Source organism: Scyliorhinus canicula, chromosome 18 (genome assembly GCF_902713615.1).
Source record: "Scyliorhinus canicula chromosome 18, sScyCan1.1, whole genome shotgun sequence".
Taxonomy (NCBI): domain Eukaryota; kingdom Metazoa; phylum Chordata; class Chondrichthyes; order Carcharhiniformes; family Scyliorhinidae; genus Scyliorhinus; species Scyliorhinus canicula.
The window spans coordinates 130410596-130429166 of record NC_052163.1 but is presented as its reverse complement, the minus strand read 5'-3'; the positions used below and the strand labels follow the sequence as shown (position 1 = coordinate 130429166).

General features: G+C 49.9%; 1 protein-coding gene across 10 annotated transcripts in view; it reads left to right on the top strand.

Annotated features, from left to right (window-relative positions):
- The window catches only part of LOC119953689 (BTB/POZ domain-containing protein 2-like), a 52277-nt gene extending 34142 nt beyond the window's left edge, over positions 1-18135 (top strand). For all 10 annotated transcript variants that reach the window (XM_038778232.1, XM_038778222.1, XM_038778221.1 and 7 more), the window contains 3 exons: positions 1572-1659; positions 11651-11797; positions 12587-18135. In XM_038778232.1, coding sequence (XP_038634160.1) covers positions 1572-1659; positions 11651-11797; positions 12587-12748 — 397 coding nt within the window. In that variant the 3' untranslated portion in view covers positions 12749-18135. The remainder of the gene's footprint in view (positions 1-1571; positions 1660-11650; positions 11798-12586) is intronic.
- The last annotated feature ends 436 nt before the right edge of the window (positions 18136-18571 follow it).

The window sequence follows — 18571 nt, the reverse complement described above, 5'->3', positions numbered from 1 at the left end:
ACTTTTGGTCTTTGTAGGGCACTGAATTTGAGGAATAAATATCTTTTTAGACCTGATTAAATATTCATTCATAGATTCATAGAATTTACAGTGCAGAAGGAGGCCATTCGGCCCATCGAGTCTGCACCGGCTCTTTGTAAGAGCACCCTACCCAAGGTCAACACCTCCACCCTATCCCCATAACCCAGTAACCCCACCCAACACTAAGGGCAATTTTGGACACTAAGGGCAATTTATCATGGCCAATCCACCTAACCTGCACATCTTTGGGCTGTGGGAGGAAACCGGAGTACCCGGAGGAAACCCACGTGCGGAGGATGTGCAGACTCCGCACAGACAGTCCCCCAAGCCGGAATCGAACCTGGGACCCTGGAGCTGTGAAGCAATTGTGCTATCCACAATGTTACCTTGCTGTCCCCATTCATAATATTAGAAGTCAGGGCAGCATGGTGCAGTGGTTAGCACTGCTGCCTCACGGCGCCGAGGTCCCAGGTTCGATCCCGACTCTGGGTCAATGTCCGTGTGGAGTTTGCACACCGACATTCTCCCCGTACCTCTGTGGGTTTCGCCCCCACAACCCAAACATGTGCAGGCTAGGTGGATTGACTATGCTAAATTGCCCCTTAATTGGAAACAATTAATTGGGTACTCTAAATTTAAAAATTCTAGGGGCTGGTTTAGCACAGTGGGCTAAATCATAGAATCATAGAATTTACAGTGCAGAAGGAGGCCATTCGGCCCATCGAGTCTGCACCGGCTCCTGGAAAGAGCACCCTACCCAAGGTTAACACCTCCACCCTATCCCCGTAACCCCACCCAACAGTAAGGGCAATTTTGGACACTAAGGGCAATTTATCATGTCCAATCCACCTAACTTGCACATCCTTGGACTGTGGGAGGAAACCGGAGCACCCGGAGGAAACCCACGCAGACACGGGGAGGATGTGCAGACTCCGCACAGACAGTGACCCAAGCCGGGAATCGAACCTGGGACCCTGGAGCTGTGAAGCGATTGTGCTATCCACAATGCTACCGTGCTGCCCTTGCACTGCAGACCAATTCCAGCTGCGTGGGTTCAATTCCCGAACCAGCCTCCCTGAACAGGTGCCGGCATGTGGGGCTTTTCACAGTAACTTCATTGAAGTCTACTTGTGACAATAAGTAATTATTGTTATATATATTAGAAGTCACTTTTGCACTTGTTGTGGATAGGTCTGTAATCTCATTGGGGGATTTAGGTCACATCCACACACACAGTAACAGAATTGTCTAATTCTGTAGCCTCATTCCATTAAACTGGGCAGTTGAAGAGTAGCTTAAACTAAGCTGAATGTGGTTTGGAGAAAGCTGCATCAGGACAAAGGGACTCCGAATATATAGAATGCTGCAGTTAGGACACTAGCATTAATGTATAATTTGCAAATCATACGTGGAACAGATTATAATAGTTGTAGTTAAAGTAACATGTAAAGTATGTGGCAGGAAATAGTGCTGCTTGATAATTGAGTGGTCAGTTTTGTTCTGATTACAAAGGAGATGTATTTGATCTCATATATATTTTAATTCCACAGGTTTACTGTGAATAGGAGGATATTTGTGGTTGGGTTCGGCTTGTACGGATCCATACATGGGCCCACAGACTATCAAGTAAATATACAGGTAAAAATAAATACTTGGATTTGTATAGTGTAGGCATGACCTAAAGCATTTTACAGCCAGTGATGTACTTTTTATTTTGAAGTGTAGTCATTATTATCTTGTGGGAAACATGATGGGCAGTTTGCTCACGGAAAGGTCTCTGACATGAATATGACATTAAACACGTAGGGTGCGATTCTCTGCCCGCGTTGCACTCGAAGAGAATCCCGGGAGAGCCCTCCCACGGTCTTCCCAGCAGCCCCTGTGCCTCGCGGGATTCACCCAAGTCCTGCAAGGCGTCGGATTCGGAACTCCGCCCAAAAGGGGCAGACCCAAATACTCACAGAAGTAGCTCTTAAAACTACTTAAGACCCCCCTGACTCGATATCCACCGGCCACCCCAGGGAGGCTGTAGCCAGGCGCCAACCAGTGCTGGTCCACAAGAACGTGGACCAGGCGGAATAGCACCGGGTGGTCTCCTGGGCCATCGGAGACCCCTGGGTGGAAAGGGTAAGTGCAGCGTGGCCCACTGGAACATGGTTACCTTGACACTGCCAGCCTGACACTGCTAAGCTGACTGGAGCACTGCCAGGGTGGCTCTGCCAAGGGTCAGGCGCCAGGTGGGGGCGATGCCCATGAAAGGAGAGTGGGGCGGGGGGAGCATGGCAATCAGTAGTGGCCTCCGGGAGGTTGGGTGGGGGTCCTAGAAGGAAGGGGGTGATGTAAGGGGGATTGTGGGGCCCCCCAGGGACCACATATGAAAGCTGCCCTCACTTGGGGGAGCTGGGGTAGTGCCCATGTGTGTGGGGGGTGACTTTGCCCATGGGTGGGGGGGGGACCCACAAGCTCGGTTAGGGATCAAAATGGTGGTCCAGCTCTCCAGTGCTAAAAAAGTTCTACTGTGGGCTAAACCGGAGAGAAGCTTCCCCAGGGTTCAAAAAGGTGACTCCGTGTCATTGACTAGCGGCAGAGCCGGCGGAAAACTCCCGGAAAAACCTGCCACAAATTAACTTGGAATTTTTGGGGGGCAAATCACGGCCGTAATGTTGCTTGGGATAAATATTTTTTTTTAGAAAATATTTTATTGAGACACTTATAATTTTAACAATTTTACCCATCAAATTTTCAACAAAAAAATGCAACAATATAACCAACAAACCCTCTGAGCACAAAACCCCAGCCAACATGGATTACACAAACTGCCACCTTCCCTAACCACCCCTTCATTGCTTCTCCTGCCTTACCTGTCTCTCTCATGCCCACCCCCGCCCCTCTGCTGACAGCTTAATTCTTCTCAAAGAAGTCGATGAGCGGCTGCCACCCCTGCAGCGATCCCCTGCAGCGATCCCCTGCAGCGATCCCCTGCAGCGATCCCCTGCAGCGATCCCCTGCAGCGATCCCCTGCAGCGATCCCCTGCAGCGATCCCCTGCAGCGATCCCCTGCAGCGATCCCCTGCAGCGATCCCCTGCAGCGATCCCCTGCAGCGATCCCCTGCAGCGATCCCCTGAAGGCTAATTACATTTTCTCGAGTCTGAGAAACCCCACCATGTCACTAACCCTCACCCCGACTGCAGAGGCTCCGAGTCCTTCCACCCCAGTAAGATCCATCTCCGGGCCACCAGGGAGGTAAAGGCCAGGACGTCAGCTTCTCTCACCCCCTGGGCTTCTGACACACCAAAGATTGCCACCTCTGGACTCGGCACCATCCTCACCTTTAAAACTTCTGACATGACGTCAGCAAACCCCTGCCAGAAACCCCTCCGCCTCGGACTCGCCCAAAACATATAGACATGGTTCGCAGGACCCCCGCACATTTCCCACACCTATCCTCCACCTCCTCAAACAACCTGCTCATCTGGGCCGCAGTGCGCCCTGTGAACCACCTTAAACTGGATCAGGCTGAGCCTGGCACACGACGAGGATCCATTAACTCTCCTCAGGGCTCCTCCCGTAACCTGGCCTCCAACTCCCCACCACCTCTATCGGGGCTCCCTCCCACTCCATCAGCTCCTTATAGATCTCTGAGACCTTCCCCTCTCCTACTCCTGTTCTTGACACCACCTTATCCTGTAGCCCCTGGGGCAGCAGGTGCGGGAAGGTCGAAACCTGCCTCCACCCAAAGCCCCTCGCCTGCAGATACCAGAACCCATCCCCCACCCCCCCGCCAACTCAAACTCCTCCAGTTCCTCCAAGCTCGGGAAACCCTCATCAGTAAATAGACCTATACGACCCACAATTTTCCGGATCCTTATCCCTTTTAAGATGAGGGAGATCGATGCCTGTGACAAGGTCGGGTGGAGCACTGCCAACTCCTTTGCTTCATTTAAGGCCCTTACCAGCAGCGATCCCAAAACCCCCGAGAACATCTTATAGAATTCCACCGGGTACCCGTCCGGTGCCGGGGCCTTACCCGATTGCGTTGTCTCCAACCCTTCTACTACTTCTGCAAGCCCAATTGGGGCCCCCAAGCCCACCACTAGCTCCTCGCCAACCTTCGGGAACTTCAACCCTTTACTTTACTTTCCCAATTTCTCTCGCCGCCTCCTGCTTCCTCAACTGATGCGCTAGCATCCTGCTCACCTTCTCCCCATACTCGTATACTGCCCCCCTCACACTTCGCAACTGCTTTACCACCTTACCTGTGGTTAACAGCCCAAACTCCATTTGCAGCCGCTGGCATTCCTTTAACAGCCCTTCCTCTGATGCCTCTGCATATCTTCTGTTCACCTGCAGGATTTCTCCACTCGCCTTTCTATCTCCACCCGCTCCGCCTTCTCCCTGTGTGCCCGAATCAAAATACCCCCCCGACCACTGGCTTCAGTGCCTCCCAAACCCTACCTGCCGAAACATCCCCTGTGTCATTAACCTCTACATACCCCCGGATGGCCTTCCTCACCCGCTCACACACCTCTTCCTCCGCTAACAGTCTTGCATCCAGCCTCCATTGCTGGTGCTGCCCCCTCCCCCCATGCTCACTTGTTAGTCGAATATTCAACACCCACCACCTCTGCCAACAGTGTCTTATCCAGCAAGAAAAAATCTATTCACGAGTACACCTTATGCACATGGGAGTCAGACAAAAATTATTTTGCCCTCGGCCTCCCAAACCTCCACGGATCCCCCCAATGGGCACCATGAATCCCCGAAGCTCCTGAGCTGTAGCCAACACTCTCCCCAAACTTGAGCTCGATTGGCCCAATCTCGGATCCGGGACTGTATTAAAGTCCCTCCCCATAATCAATTGATGAGAGTCCAGGTCTGGAATCTTCCCCAGCACCCGCCTCAGCCCACCGTCACTGATCTTTCTCCCTCACGCTTTAAATATCCCTCCCCTGTCAGCAGCACTTCCACCCCTCCCAGAGCCGCCAGCAACAACCCCTGCCCCCATCCCCCCACTGACCTTTCCACTCACTCCCCATTGCGCTTCTGTGAGCTATCCTGCCCAGCTAGCCTGGCAGCCCCCGCCCATGCCGCCTAGCATCTTTCCCCCCTCCCCACCCCACCACCACCACCACCACTGCTCGAACATTAGTGCTAACAAACCAAAACCAACTCCTCCACAAACCCAAACAAAGAGATCAACCAACCCCCCACCACCCCCCATCTCTTAACAAAGGACAAAAAACAAACCTGAAGCTGAAAAAGAAAGAAATGGCCCCAAACATAAATGAACCGGGACATCACAGCAGCATCTCCACCAAAGTTCAAGGTCCACCTTCTCCGGCCAGTCCATTGACTCTGACAAATTCTACTGCCTCCTCCACCCGGCCTTCCAAGGTCACCCACAGACGTGCCGGTACAGTAACCCAAACTTCACCCCCTTCTTGTAGAGGGCTGCCTTGACCCTGTTGAAGCTCGATGTCTTCTTGACCAACTCTGCACCCAGGTTCTGGTGCACCTCGTCGGCCTGACCCACCTCATAATTCGTTCCTATCCAGGAACCAGTGTAGCAGAATCACCATCGCCCTCGGCGGCTCGTTCACCTGTGGCTTCCTCATTAGCGCCCTATGTGCTCAATCCACCTCCAAAGGCTGTGCAAAGATGCCCACTCCGAGCAGCTTCTCCAGCATCCTCCCCACGTACGCGCCAGCATCAGCTCCTTCACTCCCTTCCAGCAGGCCAATGATCCTTATGTTGTGCCTGTGTGACCGGTTCTCTAGGTCCTCGACCGTCTCCTGAATCTGCTTCTGCTGATTGTGCATCAGCCCCATCCTGGCTGCCAGCGAGGCAAACTGCTCCTCGTGTTCCCCTGCCGCCACCTCCATCTTCTGGATTGCCTGACCCTGGGCCGCCAGCCTCATCTACATGCAGTCGACCACTGCCCTGATCGAACCCACCGCCTGGGCCAGGTCCTCCAGACTCTCCTTGTGTTGCTGGGTGAACTTCTCATTTAAGAAGCTCCCCAGTTGTTCCGTCGACCACTGAGCCACCAGGACCGCTCCCTGCCCCTCCGTCATCTCCATGTCGCTCCCTGCCCCTCCGTCATCTCCATGTCGCTCCCTGCCCCTCCGTCATCTCCATGTCGCTCCCTGCCCCTCCGTCATCTCCATGTCGCTCCCTGCCCCTCCGTCATCTCCATGTCGCTCCCTGCCCCTCCGTCATCTCCCTGCCCCTCCGTCATCTCCCTCCCTGCCCCTCCGCCATCTCCATGCCGCTCCCTGCCCCTCCGTCATCTCCATGTCGCTCCCTGCCCCTCCGCCATCTCCATGCCGCTCCCTGCCCCTCCGCCATCTCCATGCCGCTCCCTGCCCCTCCGCCATGCCGCTCCCTGCCCCTCCGTCATCTCCATGTCGCTCCCTGCCCCTCCGTCATCTCCATGTCGCTCCCTGCCCCTCCGCCATCTCCATGCCGCTCCCTGCCCCTCCGTCATCTCCATGTCGCTCCCTGCCCCTCCGCCATCTCCATGCCGCTCCCTGCCCCTCCGTCATCTCCATGTCGCTCCCTGCCCCTCCGCCATGCCGCTCCCTGCCCCTCCGTCATCTCCATGTCGCTCCCTGCCCCTCCGCCATCTCCATGCCGCTCCCTGCCCCTCCGTCATCTCCATGTCGCTCCCTGCCCCTCCACCATGCCGCTCCCTGCCCCTCCCTGCCCCTCCGCCCTGCCCCTCCCTGCCCCTCCGCCCTGCCCCTCCCTGCCCCTCCGCCCTGCCCCTCCCTGCCCCTCCGCCCTGCCCCTCCCTGCCCCTCCGCCCTGCCCCTCCGCCCTGCCCCTCCCTGCCCCTCCGCCCTGCCCCTCCCTGCCCCTTCGCCCTGCCCCTCCCTGCCCCTCCGCCCTGCCCCTCCCTGCCCCTCCGCCCTGCCCCTCCCTGCCCCTCCGCCCTGCCCCTCCGCCCTGCCCCTCCCTGCCCCTCCCTGCCCCTCCGCCCTGCCCCTCCCTGCCCCTCCGCCCTGCCCCGCCCTGCCCCTCCTCCGTGCCCCTCCGCCCTGCCCCTCCCTGCCCCTCCGCCCTGCCCCTCCCTGCCCCTCCGCCCTGCCCCTCCCTGCCCCTCCGCCCTGCCCCGCCCTGCCCCTCCGCCCTGCCCCTCCCTGCCCCTCCGCCCTGCCCCTCCGCCCTGCCCCTCCGCCCTGCCCCTCCGCCCTGCCCCTCCGCCCTGCCCTCCGCCCTGCCCCTCCGCCCTGCCCCTCCGCCCTGCCCCTCCGCCCTGCCCCTCCCTGCCCCTCCGCCCTGCCCCTCCCTGCCCCTCCACCCTGCCCCTCCCTGCCCCTCTGCCCTGCCCCTCCCTGCCCCTCCTCCCTGCCCCTCCCTGCCCCTCCGCCCTGCCCCTCCCTGCCCCTCCGCCCTGCCCCTCCACCCTGCCCCTCCCTGCCCCTCCGCCCTGCCCCTCCCTGCCCCTCCGCCCTGCCCCTCCGCCCCTGCCCCTCCCTGCCCCTCCGCCCTGCCCCTCCCTGCCCTCCGCCCTGCCCCTCCCTGCCCCTCCGCCCTGCCCCTCCGCCCTGCCCCTCCGCCCTGCCCCTCCGCCCTGCCCCTCCGCCCTGCCCCTCCGCCCTGCCCCTCCGCCCTGCCCCTCCGCCCTGCCCCTCCGCCCTGCCCCTCCGCCCTGCCCCTCCGCCCTGCCCCTCCGCCCTGCCCCTCCGCCCTGCCCCTCCGCCCTGCCCCTCCGCCCTGCCCCTCCGCCCTGCCCCTCCCTGCCCCTCCGCCCTGCCCCTCCGCCCTGCCCCTCCGCCCTGCCCCTCCCTGCCCCCTCCGCCCTGCCCCTCCCTGCCCCTCCGCCCTGCCCCTCCCTGCCCCTCCGCCCTGCCCCTCCCTGCCCCTCCGCCCTGCCCCTCCCTGCCCCTCCGCCCTGCCCCTCCGCCCTGCCCCTCCGCCTGCCCTCCGCCCTGCCCTCCGCCCTGCCCCTCCGCCCTGCCCCTCCGCCCTGCCCCTCCGCCCTGCCCCTCCGCCCTGCCCCTCCGCCCTGCCCCTCCGCCCTGCCCCTCCGCCCTGCCCCTCCGCCCTGCCCCTCCGCCCTGCCCCTCCGCCCCGCCCCTCCGCCCTGCCCCTCCGCCCTGCCCCTCCGCCCTGCCCCTCCGCCCTGCCCCTCCGCCCTGCCCCTCCGCCCTGCCCCTCCGCCCTGCCCCTCCGCCCTGCCCCTCCCTGCCCCTCCGCCCTGCCCCTCCCTGCCCCTCCCTGCCCCTCCCTGCCCCTCCGCCCTGCCCCTCCGCCCTGCCCCTCCGCCCTGCCCCTCCGCCCTGCCCCTCCGCCCTGCCCCTCCCTGCCCCTCCGCCCTGCCCCTCCCTGCCCCTCCGCCATGCCCCTCCCTGCCCCTCCGCCATGCCCCTCCCTGCCCCTCCGCCATGCCCCTCCCTGCCCCTCCGCCATGCCCCTCCCTGCCCCTCCGCCATGCCCCTCCCTGCCCCTCCGCCATCTCCATCTCCCTCCCTGCCCCTCCGTCATCTCCATCTCCCTCCCTGCCCCTCCGTCATCTCCATCTCCCTCCCTGCCCCTCCGTCATCTCCATCTCCCTCCCTGCCCCTCCGTCATCTCCATCTCCCTCCCTGCCCCTCCGTCATCTCCATCTCCCTCCCTGCCCCTCCGTCATCTCCACCTCCCTCCCTGCCCCTCCGTCATCTCCATCTCCCTCCCTGCCCCTCCGTCATCTCCATCTCCCTCCCTGCCCCTCCGTCATCTCCACCTCCCTCCCTGCCCCTCCGTCATCTCCACCTCCCTCCCTGCCCCTCCGTCATCTCCACCTCCCTACCTGCCCCTCCGTCATCTCCACCTCCCTCCCTGCCCCTCCGTCATCTCCACCTCCCTCCCTGCCCCTCCGTCATCTCCACCTCCCTCCCTGCCCCTCCGTCATCTCCATCTCCCTCCCTGCCCCTCCGTCATCTCCATCTCCCTCCCTGCCCCTCCGTCATCTCCATCTCCCTCCCTGCCCCTCCGTCATCTCCATCTCCCTCCCTGCCCCTCCGTCATCTCCATCTCCCTCCCTGCCCCTCCGTCATCTCCACCTCCCTCCCTGCCCCTCCGTCATCTCCACCTCCCTCCCTGCCCCTCCGTCATCTCCACCTCCCTCCCTGCCCCTCCGCCATTTCCACCTCCCTCCCTGCCCCTCCGCCATCTCGCTCCCTGCCCCTCCGCCATCTCCCTGTCGCTCCTTGCCCCTCCGCCATCTCCCTGCCCCTCCTTGCCCCTCCGCCATCTCCCTGCCCCTCCGCCATCTCCATGTCCCTCCCTGCCCCTCCGCCATCTCCCTGCCGCTCCTTGCCCCTCCGCCATCTCCCTGCCCCTCCTTGCCCCTCCGCCATCTCCCTGCCCCTCCGCCATCTCCATGTCACTCCCTGCCCCTCCGACATCTCCATGTCGCTCCGTCCCTCCCTGCCCCTCCGCCATCTCCATGCCGCTCCCTGCCCCTCCGCCATCTCCATGTCGCTCCCTGCCCCTCCGCCATCTCCATGTCGCTCCCTGCCCCTCCGTCATCTCCATGTCGCTCCCTGCCCCTCCGCCATCTCCATGTCGCTCCCTGCCCCTCCGTCATCTCCATGTCGCTCCCTGTCCCTCCGACATCTCCCTGCCTCTCCGCCATCTCCATGTCGCTCCCTGTCCCTCCGACATCTCCCTGCCTCTCCGCCATCTCCATGTCGCAGGCATCGCACCAACCGACTGATTCCCTCTTTTTTGACTGGTTCTGGCCCTCAGCTACACACACTAGAGGGTCAATCTCTTCCTCTCACTCTCCTGCACCTTCTTCCGCCTCACATCCACCCATTAACTGGGGAAAAGGTCCAAAAAAACTGCCATGAGCGGGGGCTGCCAAATGTGCGACCACTCATTCCATGGCTGCCACCAGAACTGTCACTTGGGATAAATATTGTTCAGGATGCTGGGGAGAAGTCCCTTGCTCTTCAGAATAATGTGGCTCAATCTTTTATGTCCACCTGAGAGGGCAGTCCAGACTCCAGTTACACTTCATCCAAAGGATGGTATCTTAATTGCAGCAGCCCCTCAGCAATGTACTGAGTTTGGCTGGGTTAAATGATTTGGAGTTTGAACAGAACCCACAACTTTGACTCTTTGAGAGGCGAATGCGTTACAAACTGAGCTATCGAGCTGACAACAGTACTGTGTAATTATTGTCAATGCTAGCATTACTTGCTAATATGCAAACATAAATTTGTGACAAATCAGCAACGAACAGAACATATTCCTGGATGAGCTGAGAAAATAGTGAAGGGCACAAATACACCAGAAGTGAGAGAATTTAAGAGTAAATGGAATTTACAAAAAAAAAGCCTTGATGTTGTAGAGATCTACCAAATGTTTCTTTTTAATTGTCCTGGAATATGGAAACAGCAATGCCACAATTATTGCCGTTCGCTGGGTTCCTTGAGCAGGTGGTGATGGGGTTTTCCTTACAGTCCTGCAGTCCTTGTGGTACAACAGTGGACTAGGTAGGGATTTCCAGGAGCAGTAAATACACTGGTTAGGATGGTTCTGTGACTTGAGAGGAATTTGGATGTGATCAAGTTCCCACAGTACAGCTCTTGTGGTAAATTTGTGTGCGTGGGAGATACTGATTGACGAGTTGCTGAGGTGCATCTTTTACTCTCGTGAAACATTAGCACGAGTATAAAACTATACTGAAGAGCTACATTTTATTAGACTAACATTTGACAAAGAAAAAGCTTCTATTGTGATAATGTCAAATTGGTTTGCTTTGATATTCAAATTTAATCTGGGGCTAGTGTTTATTGGAAGATGTTAAAGGCATGTGGTTTGTAATTTGGGATGGTAACAGTCATCAGCTGTGGACCAAATTTAAAGCACATTTAATGAAATTGGGAACACTGATCTAAAATTGGTCTTCAATTACTTCAAAGCAGTTTTTGATGGGAAAAAGAAAACAAGGATTCTTAAACGTGGAGGACGTTATCTGCATATTCAGTGCATACATTTTAAGAAGTTTGGGTTGTGCACGCACACGTTGGCGGCACGGTAGCACAGTGGTTAGCACTGTTGTTTCACAGCCCCAGGGTCCCAGGTTTGAATCCCGGCTTGGGTCACTGTCTGTGTGGAGTCTGCACGTTCTCCCCGTGTCTGCGTGGGTTTCCTCCGGGGGCTCCGGTTTCCTCCCACAAGTCCCGAAAGACGTGCTGTTAGGTGAATTGAGCATTCTGAATTCTCCCTCCGTGTACCCGGACAGGCGCTGAAATGTGGCGACTCAGTAACTTCATTGCTGTGTCAATGTAAGCCTACTTATGACAATAAAGATTAATATTATTATATAGTTTATTATTACGCACGCACACAGTTTTGTTTGCGTTTCATCCTTCTGTATTTTTCTCCTAGAGAACAACTGGGTTTTGGTGTTTGTAATAACATTGGCTGCACAAACTGTTATTTGTTACTCATTTACAATTAACGCTCTGTGCTTATGCTGCATTTAGGTTAATTTGCATATGACTACAAAGGATACAAATTGTGCACATTTGGCCTGTCTTCACAGTAAAAGCTTTGTTCAAATTGATTTGTAAAATTACAAATGCTCTAAACTGATGACATTTGTAAATTGCAATGTATGTTTTGTTTTAGATTATCCATACTGACAGTAACACAATTTTGGGACAGAATGACACTGGATTTAGCTGTGATGGATCGTCCAACACTTTCAGGGTTATGTTCAAGGAGCCAGTGGAAATTTTACCCAATGTTAACTATACTGCATGTGCTACATTGAAGGTATGTCGCCAAACTTGATCTTTAAAAACATTGTTAATTCCTGGGAATCAGTGGTGAATTATAAATTACATAATTGGCAGTTAAGTCACTCAATATCGATTCATGAATTTCATGGATGATCATTCTCAATATTCCCACCATGCTAATAGCTATTGGCAATAACATAAAATAGAAATGGAGACAAAATCTAGCACGAGAGCAAAGTTGTCATCCAAACATTTGCTGAGGTTTAATGTCTTTAAATCATTGCTAAATATCTGCCCTCCACATTTCCCCTATTCTTCCACTTCTCTCCCTCCTCTTTGTTTCTGCTTTCTCAAAAGTAAACTTATAAATTTCTCTCTCCTTGTACCTGTTCAAATCATTTTGATCAGGTGGCTGCTTTATACCCTGTGGAATTTGTGCTTTCTCCATTAGCCAGCAGTAAAATCATCTTATAGGCCCTCTTCACCCCCTTCCTAAGTGGGAAAGTACCTCTATTATATCTTCTCTCCCCATCCACTGCACAAAAAAACACCCCCCTTTGGTAAATTAATTGAGTACGTGTGAGTTCAGGATACACTGATTCAACCTGCATATTGCGTGATAGCATGTATAACCTGCTGTGTCTTGGCTTGTTTGACTAGCATTTTACTGTTTTCAAAATTAATTTCCATTGAGTAACCGTCTCGGCTCAATTAAAGATGACCAATTACCTTTTGCAATGCTACAGTATTTAGCACAAATTTATTTTGGTTTCCTCAATTTCCAAAGATGGTTTTGGCAATAATTCTTGATATGTTTATATAGGGGCCAGATTCACACTATGGAACAAAAGGACTTCGTAAAGTCATCCATGAATCTCCGACAACAGGCACAAAAACAGTCTTCACTTTCTGTTACGCTGCTGGAAATAACAATGGAACATCAGTAGAAGATGGACAGGTTCCGGAGATTATCTTTTACACGTAGTCGAGCTCAGTGAACCCTCAGAAAAGACCTTGGATAATCTGTCAAAGACAAACTGGTTGTATGCTACTGTATATTTGAAATGAAGAGCAATGTGCCTACTGCTGGGCACAGGTTTTGAATATTGTGCTTTATTTTTAAATGTTATTGGCTGGCAATGTAAAAACAGAGCTTTTCTTTCTTTCCCCCCAGCTCCCTGTTACAGAACGTTGGAGTATTGATATTGTGGTGCCAATTCTCTAAGCAGATATTTTGCTTACTGATGTGTAAAGCACTTGTGTAACCAGGGCTGTAGCAAAGCTGAGTATTTTAAGCCTTGAAGTTTCAGTTTAAACAACCAAAGCATTATTATAATGAGGAAGGACCTTGGTGGTGGTCAGCAAGGCCAAGACTACATAAGAGGAGAACTTCAAATGAGTCTGTAACACGTTATTCTGTATAAACCTTGGATTGGACCAGCAGCTTGTGACACAAGGAATAATATTAAGATTTTAAAAGGGAAGTGTGTTAACTTGTAATGTTTAATGAAGTGAATGAGTAAATAAACATGAGCATGTTCATCAGCACTAAATTGTAACTAGAAAGTTGCAATATGTACAATCCGTTTTCAGCTAAACAGTCGCAACGTTTGTAAATGGTGTACTCTATTCAGTAGGAAATTAGTCAGACTATTACCATAATTGCGTGTTTTGCCAGCTATATGTGATTTCAATTTCTAGGAAAGTCGCTTTTATTAACAGCATATTGTAATCAGTGGTATACAGTATTATAAAATTAACACAAATATTCGCATCCACCAAGATAGCACTGCAAAATCTTCACGTTTTTCCAAATTAAAGGTGATTTGTATTCCATTTACTGAACTCAGTCAGTAACTGGAGTACAAAATAAATATAGGTCTCCACCCATTCAACATTCAATTTCTAGCCTGTTGTGCTACCAATTGTAGAGTGGAGCACTTGAATTTCAGTGGAGATGCTGTTGAGTTGCCAGACCTACAGACTCTGAATGATCAGTTGGAACTGGTTGGAATCAGAATAGTTGCATATCTCTGGACATGTGGACATAACCACGACAATGTGAAGTAGAAGATGCCCTCTGAATAGGAGGCATAGCAGCATAAAAGATGCAGATTCAGTAAATCAGAACAACCTAGGGTGCTGGGGCAAATGTCACAAAATAAAACAGTTTAAAATTAAGATTATGTTGCCCAACTCAACAGCTGACGTACCTAACAGCCCTTTGTGCTAACTTATTTCAAGCTTTTTTCTAGAAATCCTGTACTGTTGTTCCTCCGGGGTAATCACTTTGATGTAATTCTTGTAATAATTTACTTAGTGGCTTAATTTCTCTCCCTCCCACACCCAATCAGCACCCTTTTACGCCTGAGGTAATTTGCAAAAGTCTGTTATTGTAGAAGAATGTAACTTTTTGTTATGAAGTGATATATTGTGCAAATTGCTATGCGAGGTTTAACTCTGATATCGCATTATCAAATGATCACTAAAATAGCATTTATTTTTAAAATGCGCATAAATTCACACTTGAAACAAATATATATTTCAGCAATGGACGGACCTCATGTACTAGTGCTAACCCCACATTGAACCCATTTACGCCAATTCCTTTTAAACCAATCGACATGGATTTGAACCACCGACCTGGCTTAGTTTTGACAGCACACAAACACTCGTACCGAATGAGTAATGCAAAGAGGATGGTCTATGTTTATTTTACATTCTGTGTCTTATCAACTGTGAACAATAATGCAGTAATAATATTTCAAACCGTTTGCTAAATGTTAACCTATTTTAATGCCAGCGTAATTGTAGTAACACTATATTCTCAAGGATGCTCCCTATTGTATTTGGAATGAAAGTTGAATCATTTGCATGTTTTTAAAATTGCTTTGGTGCTCGAGTGCAACTCTTACGTACATGTTGCTCTACAAAACACCGTTGGATCATAATGAAACTAGGTGTAGAAAACTCCTTTTGTAACCAATGACATTGTAATTACATTTTTTTTATTAACACAAGGTTACATGTACAAGGCTAGAAATCGCAAAGGTGCTAATTGGTCACCCATCTAGGTGTAAAACTGGTAGTTGTGGCCATTTGAATTCAATCCTTGCCTTGTAAATGCTACTTTACTTTTATCTTGCAGAAATGAGGAAACCAATTTGATGCCTAAGCCTGTGTGTAAACTTTCGGGTTTTCCCACTGTTATAAACCAGATGAGAAGATGAATTGCTTTTGTGGCACAAAATCTCTCTTTCCTGCTTTCTTCTCTCTCTCTTTTCCCCACACCCCCTCCCCACACACACACCATGACCCTTAATAATTTTCATGATTTGTAATCCTCTCAACCGTTTTCACTTTACCATTGATAAAGTATCTAGAGAAGTAGAAAGCTGATTAATTACTACTGTAGTGCTGTGAAAAAGCTAACACACCAGCTTGCTTTTTATTCTTGGATTTGATCCCCTTTAAGTTAAACTTCTGATTGGTTTATATTGAACTGTAGTATCTGCCAGGCAGAGTACACTTTAGTGCTGTAACTGCCATTTTTTTAGATTTCATTTTAAAATTGGTTTGAACCTAAAAAATACTGTTAAAATACCTGTGTAGTTTGGGAAGCTGTTAAAATGCAGTGTAGTTTGGGAAGCTGTTAAAATACCAGTGTAGTTTGGGAAGCTGTTAAAATGCCAGTGTAGTTTGGGAAGCTGTTAAAATGCAGTGTAGTTTGGGAAGCTGTTAAAATACCAGTGTAGTTTGGGAAGCAATTTGCATTGCAACAATAAATTGTCCTAAAGTAGCTTAAGCAATGCTCAAATGCACAAAAAAAAGAATTAAAGTATCTGGATTAGAAAAAGATATGATGCTAAAATGTGTGGATGTCGTACATTTTTGGTTACCCCACCATTGGTAAACAATCTTTTAATTATTTGGGGACAACCCTTAGAAGATGGGAGACCCATCACTGATGAGCAAAATCCGAGTGAGATGTGGCACAAAGACTGCGTTTATTCTGGTTTTTTTTTATGGTACTTTTTTTTTACACAATTTCAGACAGTGACATTTACCAATTGTTCATACTTGCTGATCTATTGGGCTGTTGAATTTTCAGCCATAAGTTCATATTTTCTTAAATGTTGCTCTAAAATGAGTAGTTGTTCTACACCTATAAACAGGAAGCGACAGATCTGAAGAAAGTTATTTGATGCGACCAAAACGGACAAGTGGCTACAGGCGGCTCCAGGTTTTGCCTAATTTTCAAGCTGGGCGGTACCTTAGTCGATGCTTATTTCTAAAGTGTCATTACTGTGTGAATTGTTTAAAAACTTTACATATACTTTTTAATCTACTCTAATCAGTTGCCAAGTTGAACTTTGTTTAATTGTTAAACTGGAATAAGTACTTCACACCTGCAGTTAGATATCAGGATGACGCACTGAAACTTAAAAAGGCTTGTTGAACAGCAACTTTGATGTGGCCCTTTCGTCAACCAGTAACAAGCCATGGCATTCAAATCATTTTTGCTTATTTAGACTGTATGAATGTATCGGTAATTTTATTTTAGAAACTGCCTGTTTGCATTCACAAGCAAATGTATCATGTAAATTCAAAAGGAGTACTTTAGAATCTTAGATACTGTATGATGAATGTGTATGATCAGTAAACTTATCCTAAATGTATTTTCACTTCATAAGCTTTGGGAGTGCATTTTGTCAAGATGCCTACAGTTCAGCAAGACTGCAGTGGAAATGTGCCGTGTAGTATTGTGTACGATTGTACCAGTGTGAAGTTCACAAAACTCAGTATATAGACTTCAAAAAGGCTTTGTATTTGAAAGCCTAAGAAGGAAATTAAAAATCTTGCAAATAAGCTTTTGTTACAAACTGAAACACGGTTAAGTATCCAAACATTCCCAGAAGGGATAAAGTGACAATATGATTCAGACTATATCCTGAATGTTAATCCCTTGTAGTACTGATCACCAAAAAAACTTTTTCCAAATTAATTTTGATGTCAAAGCTTTGTAGTCATTGTGGGACACCCCCTTGCTCGCTTTCATTATCCCGATCTAGGAAAGACACTACAGAGGAAATATCTGTATATTGCTTAACTGGGTGATTTGCAACTCTCAAACTCCAGGTGATGCCATGATTTTGATTCAGTCTGAGATTTTATGTATGTTCTGTTATCAGTGGATTATTTTGAGTTTAAAGGAGAAGTCTAACAAATCAGCAAATGCAGCAACTCCATTACCTTCTCTGGCCATTAGCATTTTTAAAACTGAAATTCCATGGCCATGAAATTTAGTTACTACATATTATGCACTTTACAAATCACTGTAGAACCATGATCTTACACTGATCGCTCTTTCTAGCAGCACCATTAGTTGACCATAAGTGGCACTACAGTGCCGTCCTGTTAGACGGCATAGCAACTTAGAACCACAGTGTGTTTTCTTTGTATCTCATTTTTTGTGTCTATCATGCTTTAGCAGATGCACAAAGTTCATGGGCTGTATCATAATCTAATTGGTCCTTGCAGTTAGGGAAGGAAACCAATTGGTCAGTGAATGTTGGGATATTTTGGGTTTGTAATTAAATGTTTGTTACAGATCTCCTCACTTTTTTTCTTTTAAAATTTACAGTACCCAATTATTTTTTTCTCCAATTAAGGGGCAATTTAGAGTGGCAATCCAACTAACCTGCACACCTTTGGGTTTGTGGGGGTAAGACCCACGCAGACATGGGAAGAATGTGCAAACTCCACACGGGCAGGGATTCGAACCTGGGTCCTCAGCGCTGTAGTCCCAGTGCTAACCACTGTGCCACATTCCACCCTTCAGATCTCCTCACTTGGCACTGGAAATTCAACCCTATGTAACTGAGCAAAAAAAGTAGTTTTGAATATTTGCACGAAAGTTACATTAATGGCATTAAGTGTGTAAGAGTGGCTTGTCTTCAAGGCCATGTATAATACTACTGCTTATACTGGTCTGAAGTGATATATAGAATAATAAATTGGTAGGAGGGAATTAACCTAGCAATGATTCCATACAGGGGTTCTGGTTGAAACTTGAATGATGCATACATATTCTCAGCCCCAGAGACTATTTTACTCCACTCCTATCTATTATTTTTATAATATAATACAGTTATTCATGGATTATATAAATTCCTGAATTTAAAACTGCTTCAAATCCTCGAGTGATGTTAATGTGTGCATATTATAAGTAGGGATGATGCATTTAAATAAGATCACTGGCAAACAAATGTGGGTTACTACATTCTAATATTGGTATAATCGCTGAAGTGCAAGCTCAAAAAAGTTGTTTCACAAATCTACTTTGTTACAAATAAAAGTTTTTAAAAATCATTCCTGTGTATAATTCACTTTGTTATATATCCACAACCTTATTACATTACCGTTTTTAAATAAAATTTGATATAAAGCCACTTCAGTTGCATACCTTGCACAAACCATCTTGGATTTCAAATACCTTGCTTTAATCTAAAATCAACATACCTTGCACAAACCATCTTGGATTTCAAATACCTTGCTTTAATCTAAAATCAATTATTCCTCATTTCTGCTTTGTTAATTATCGTTGTAATAAAAGACACATTTATGTAACACTTGCACTTCATATAGTGCCTTTCATTACCCTTAAGATATCTCCCAATTTGGCGTATCTCATATAGACACACAATCAGTTTGATATGAAAACATTTCATAAGCCAATTACTTTTAAAAAAAACTAATTTTATTCAAATTTTAAATAAAGTTTATCACAACAAAGAAAAAACAGTAA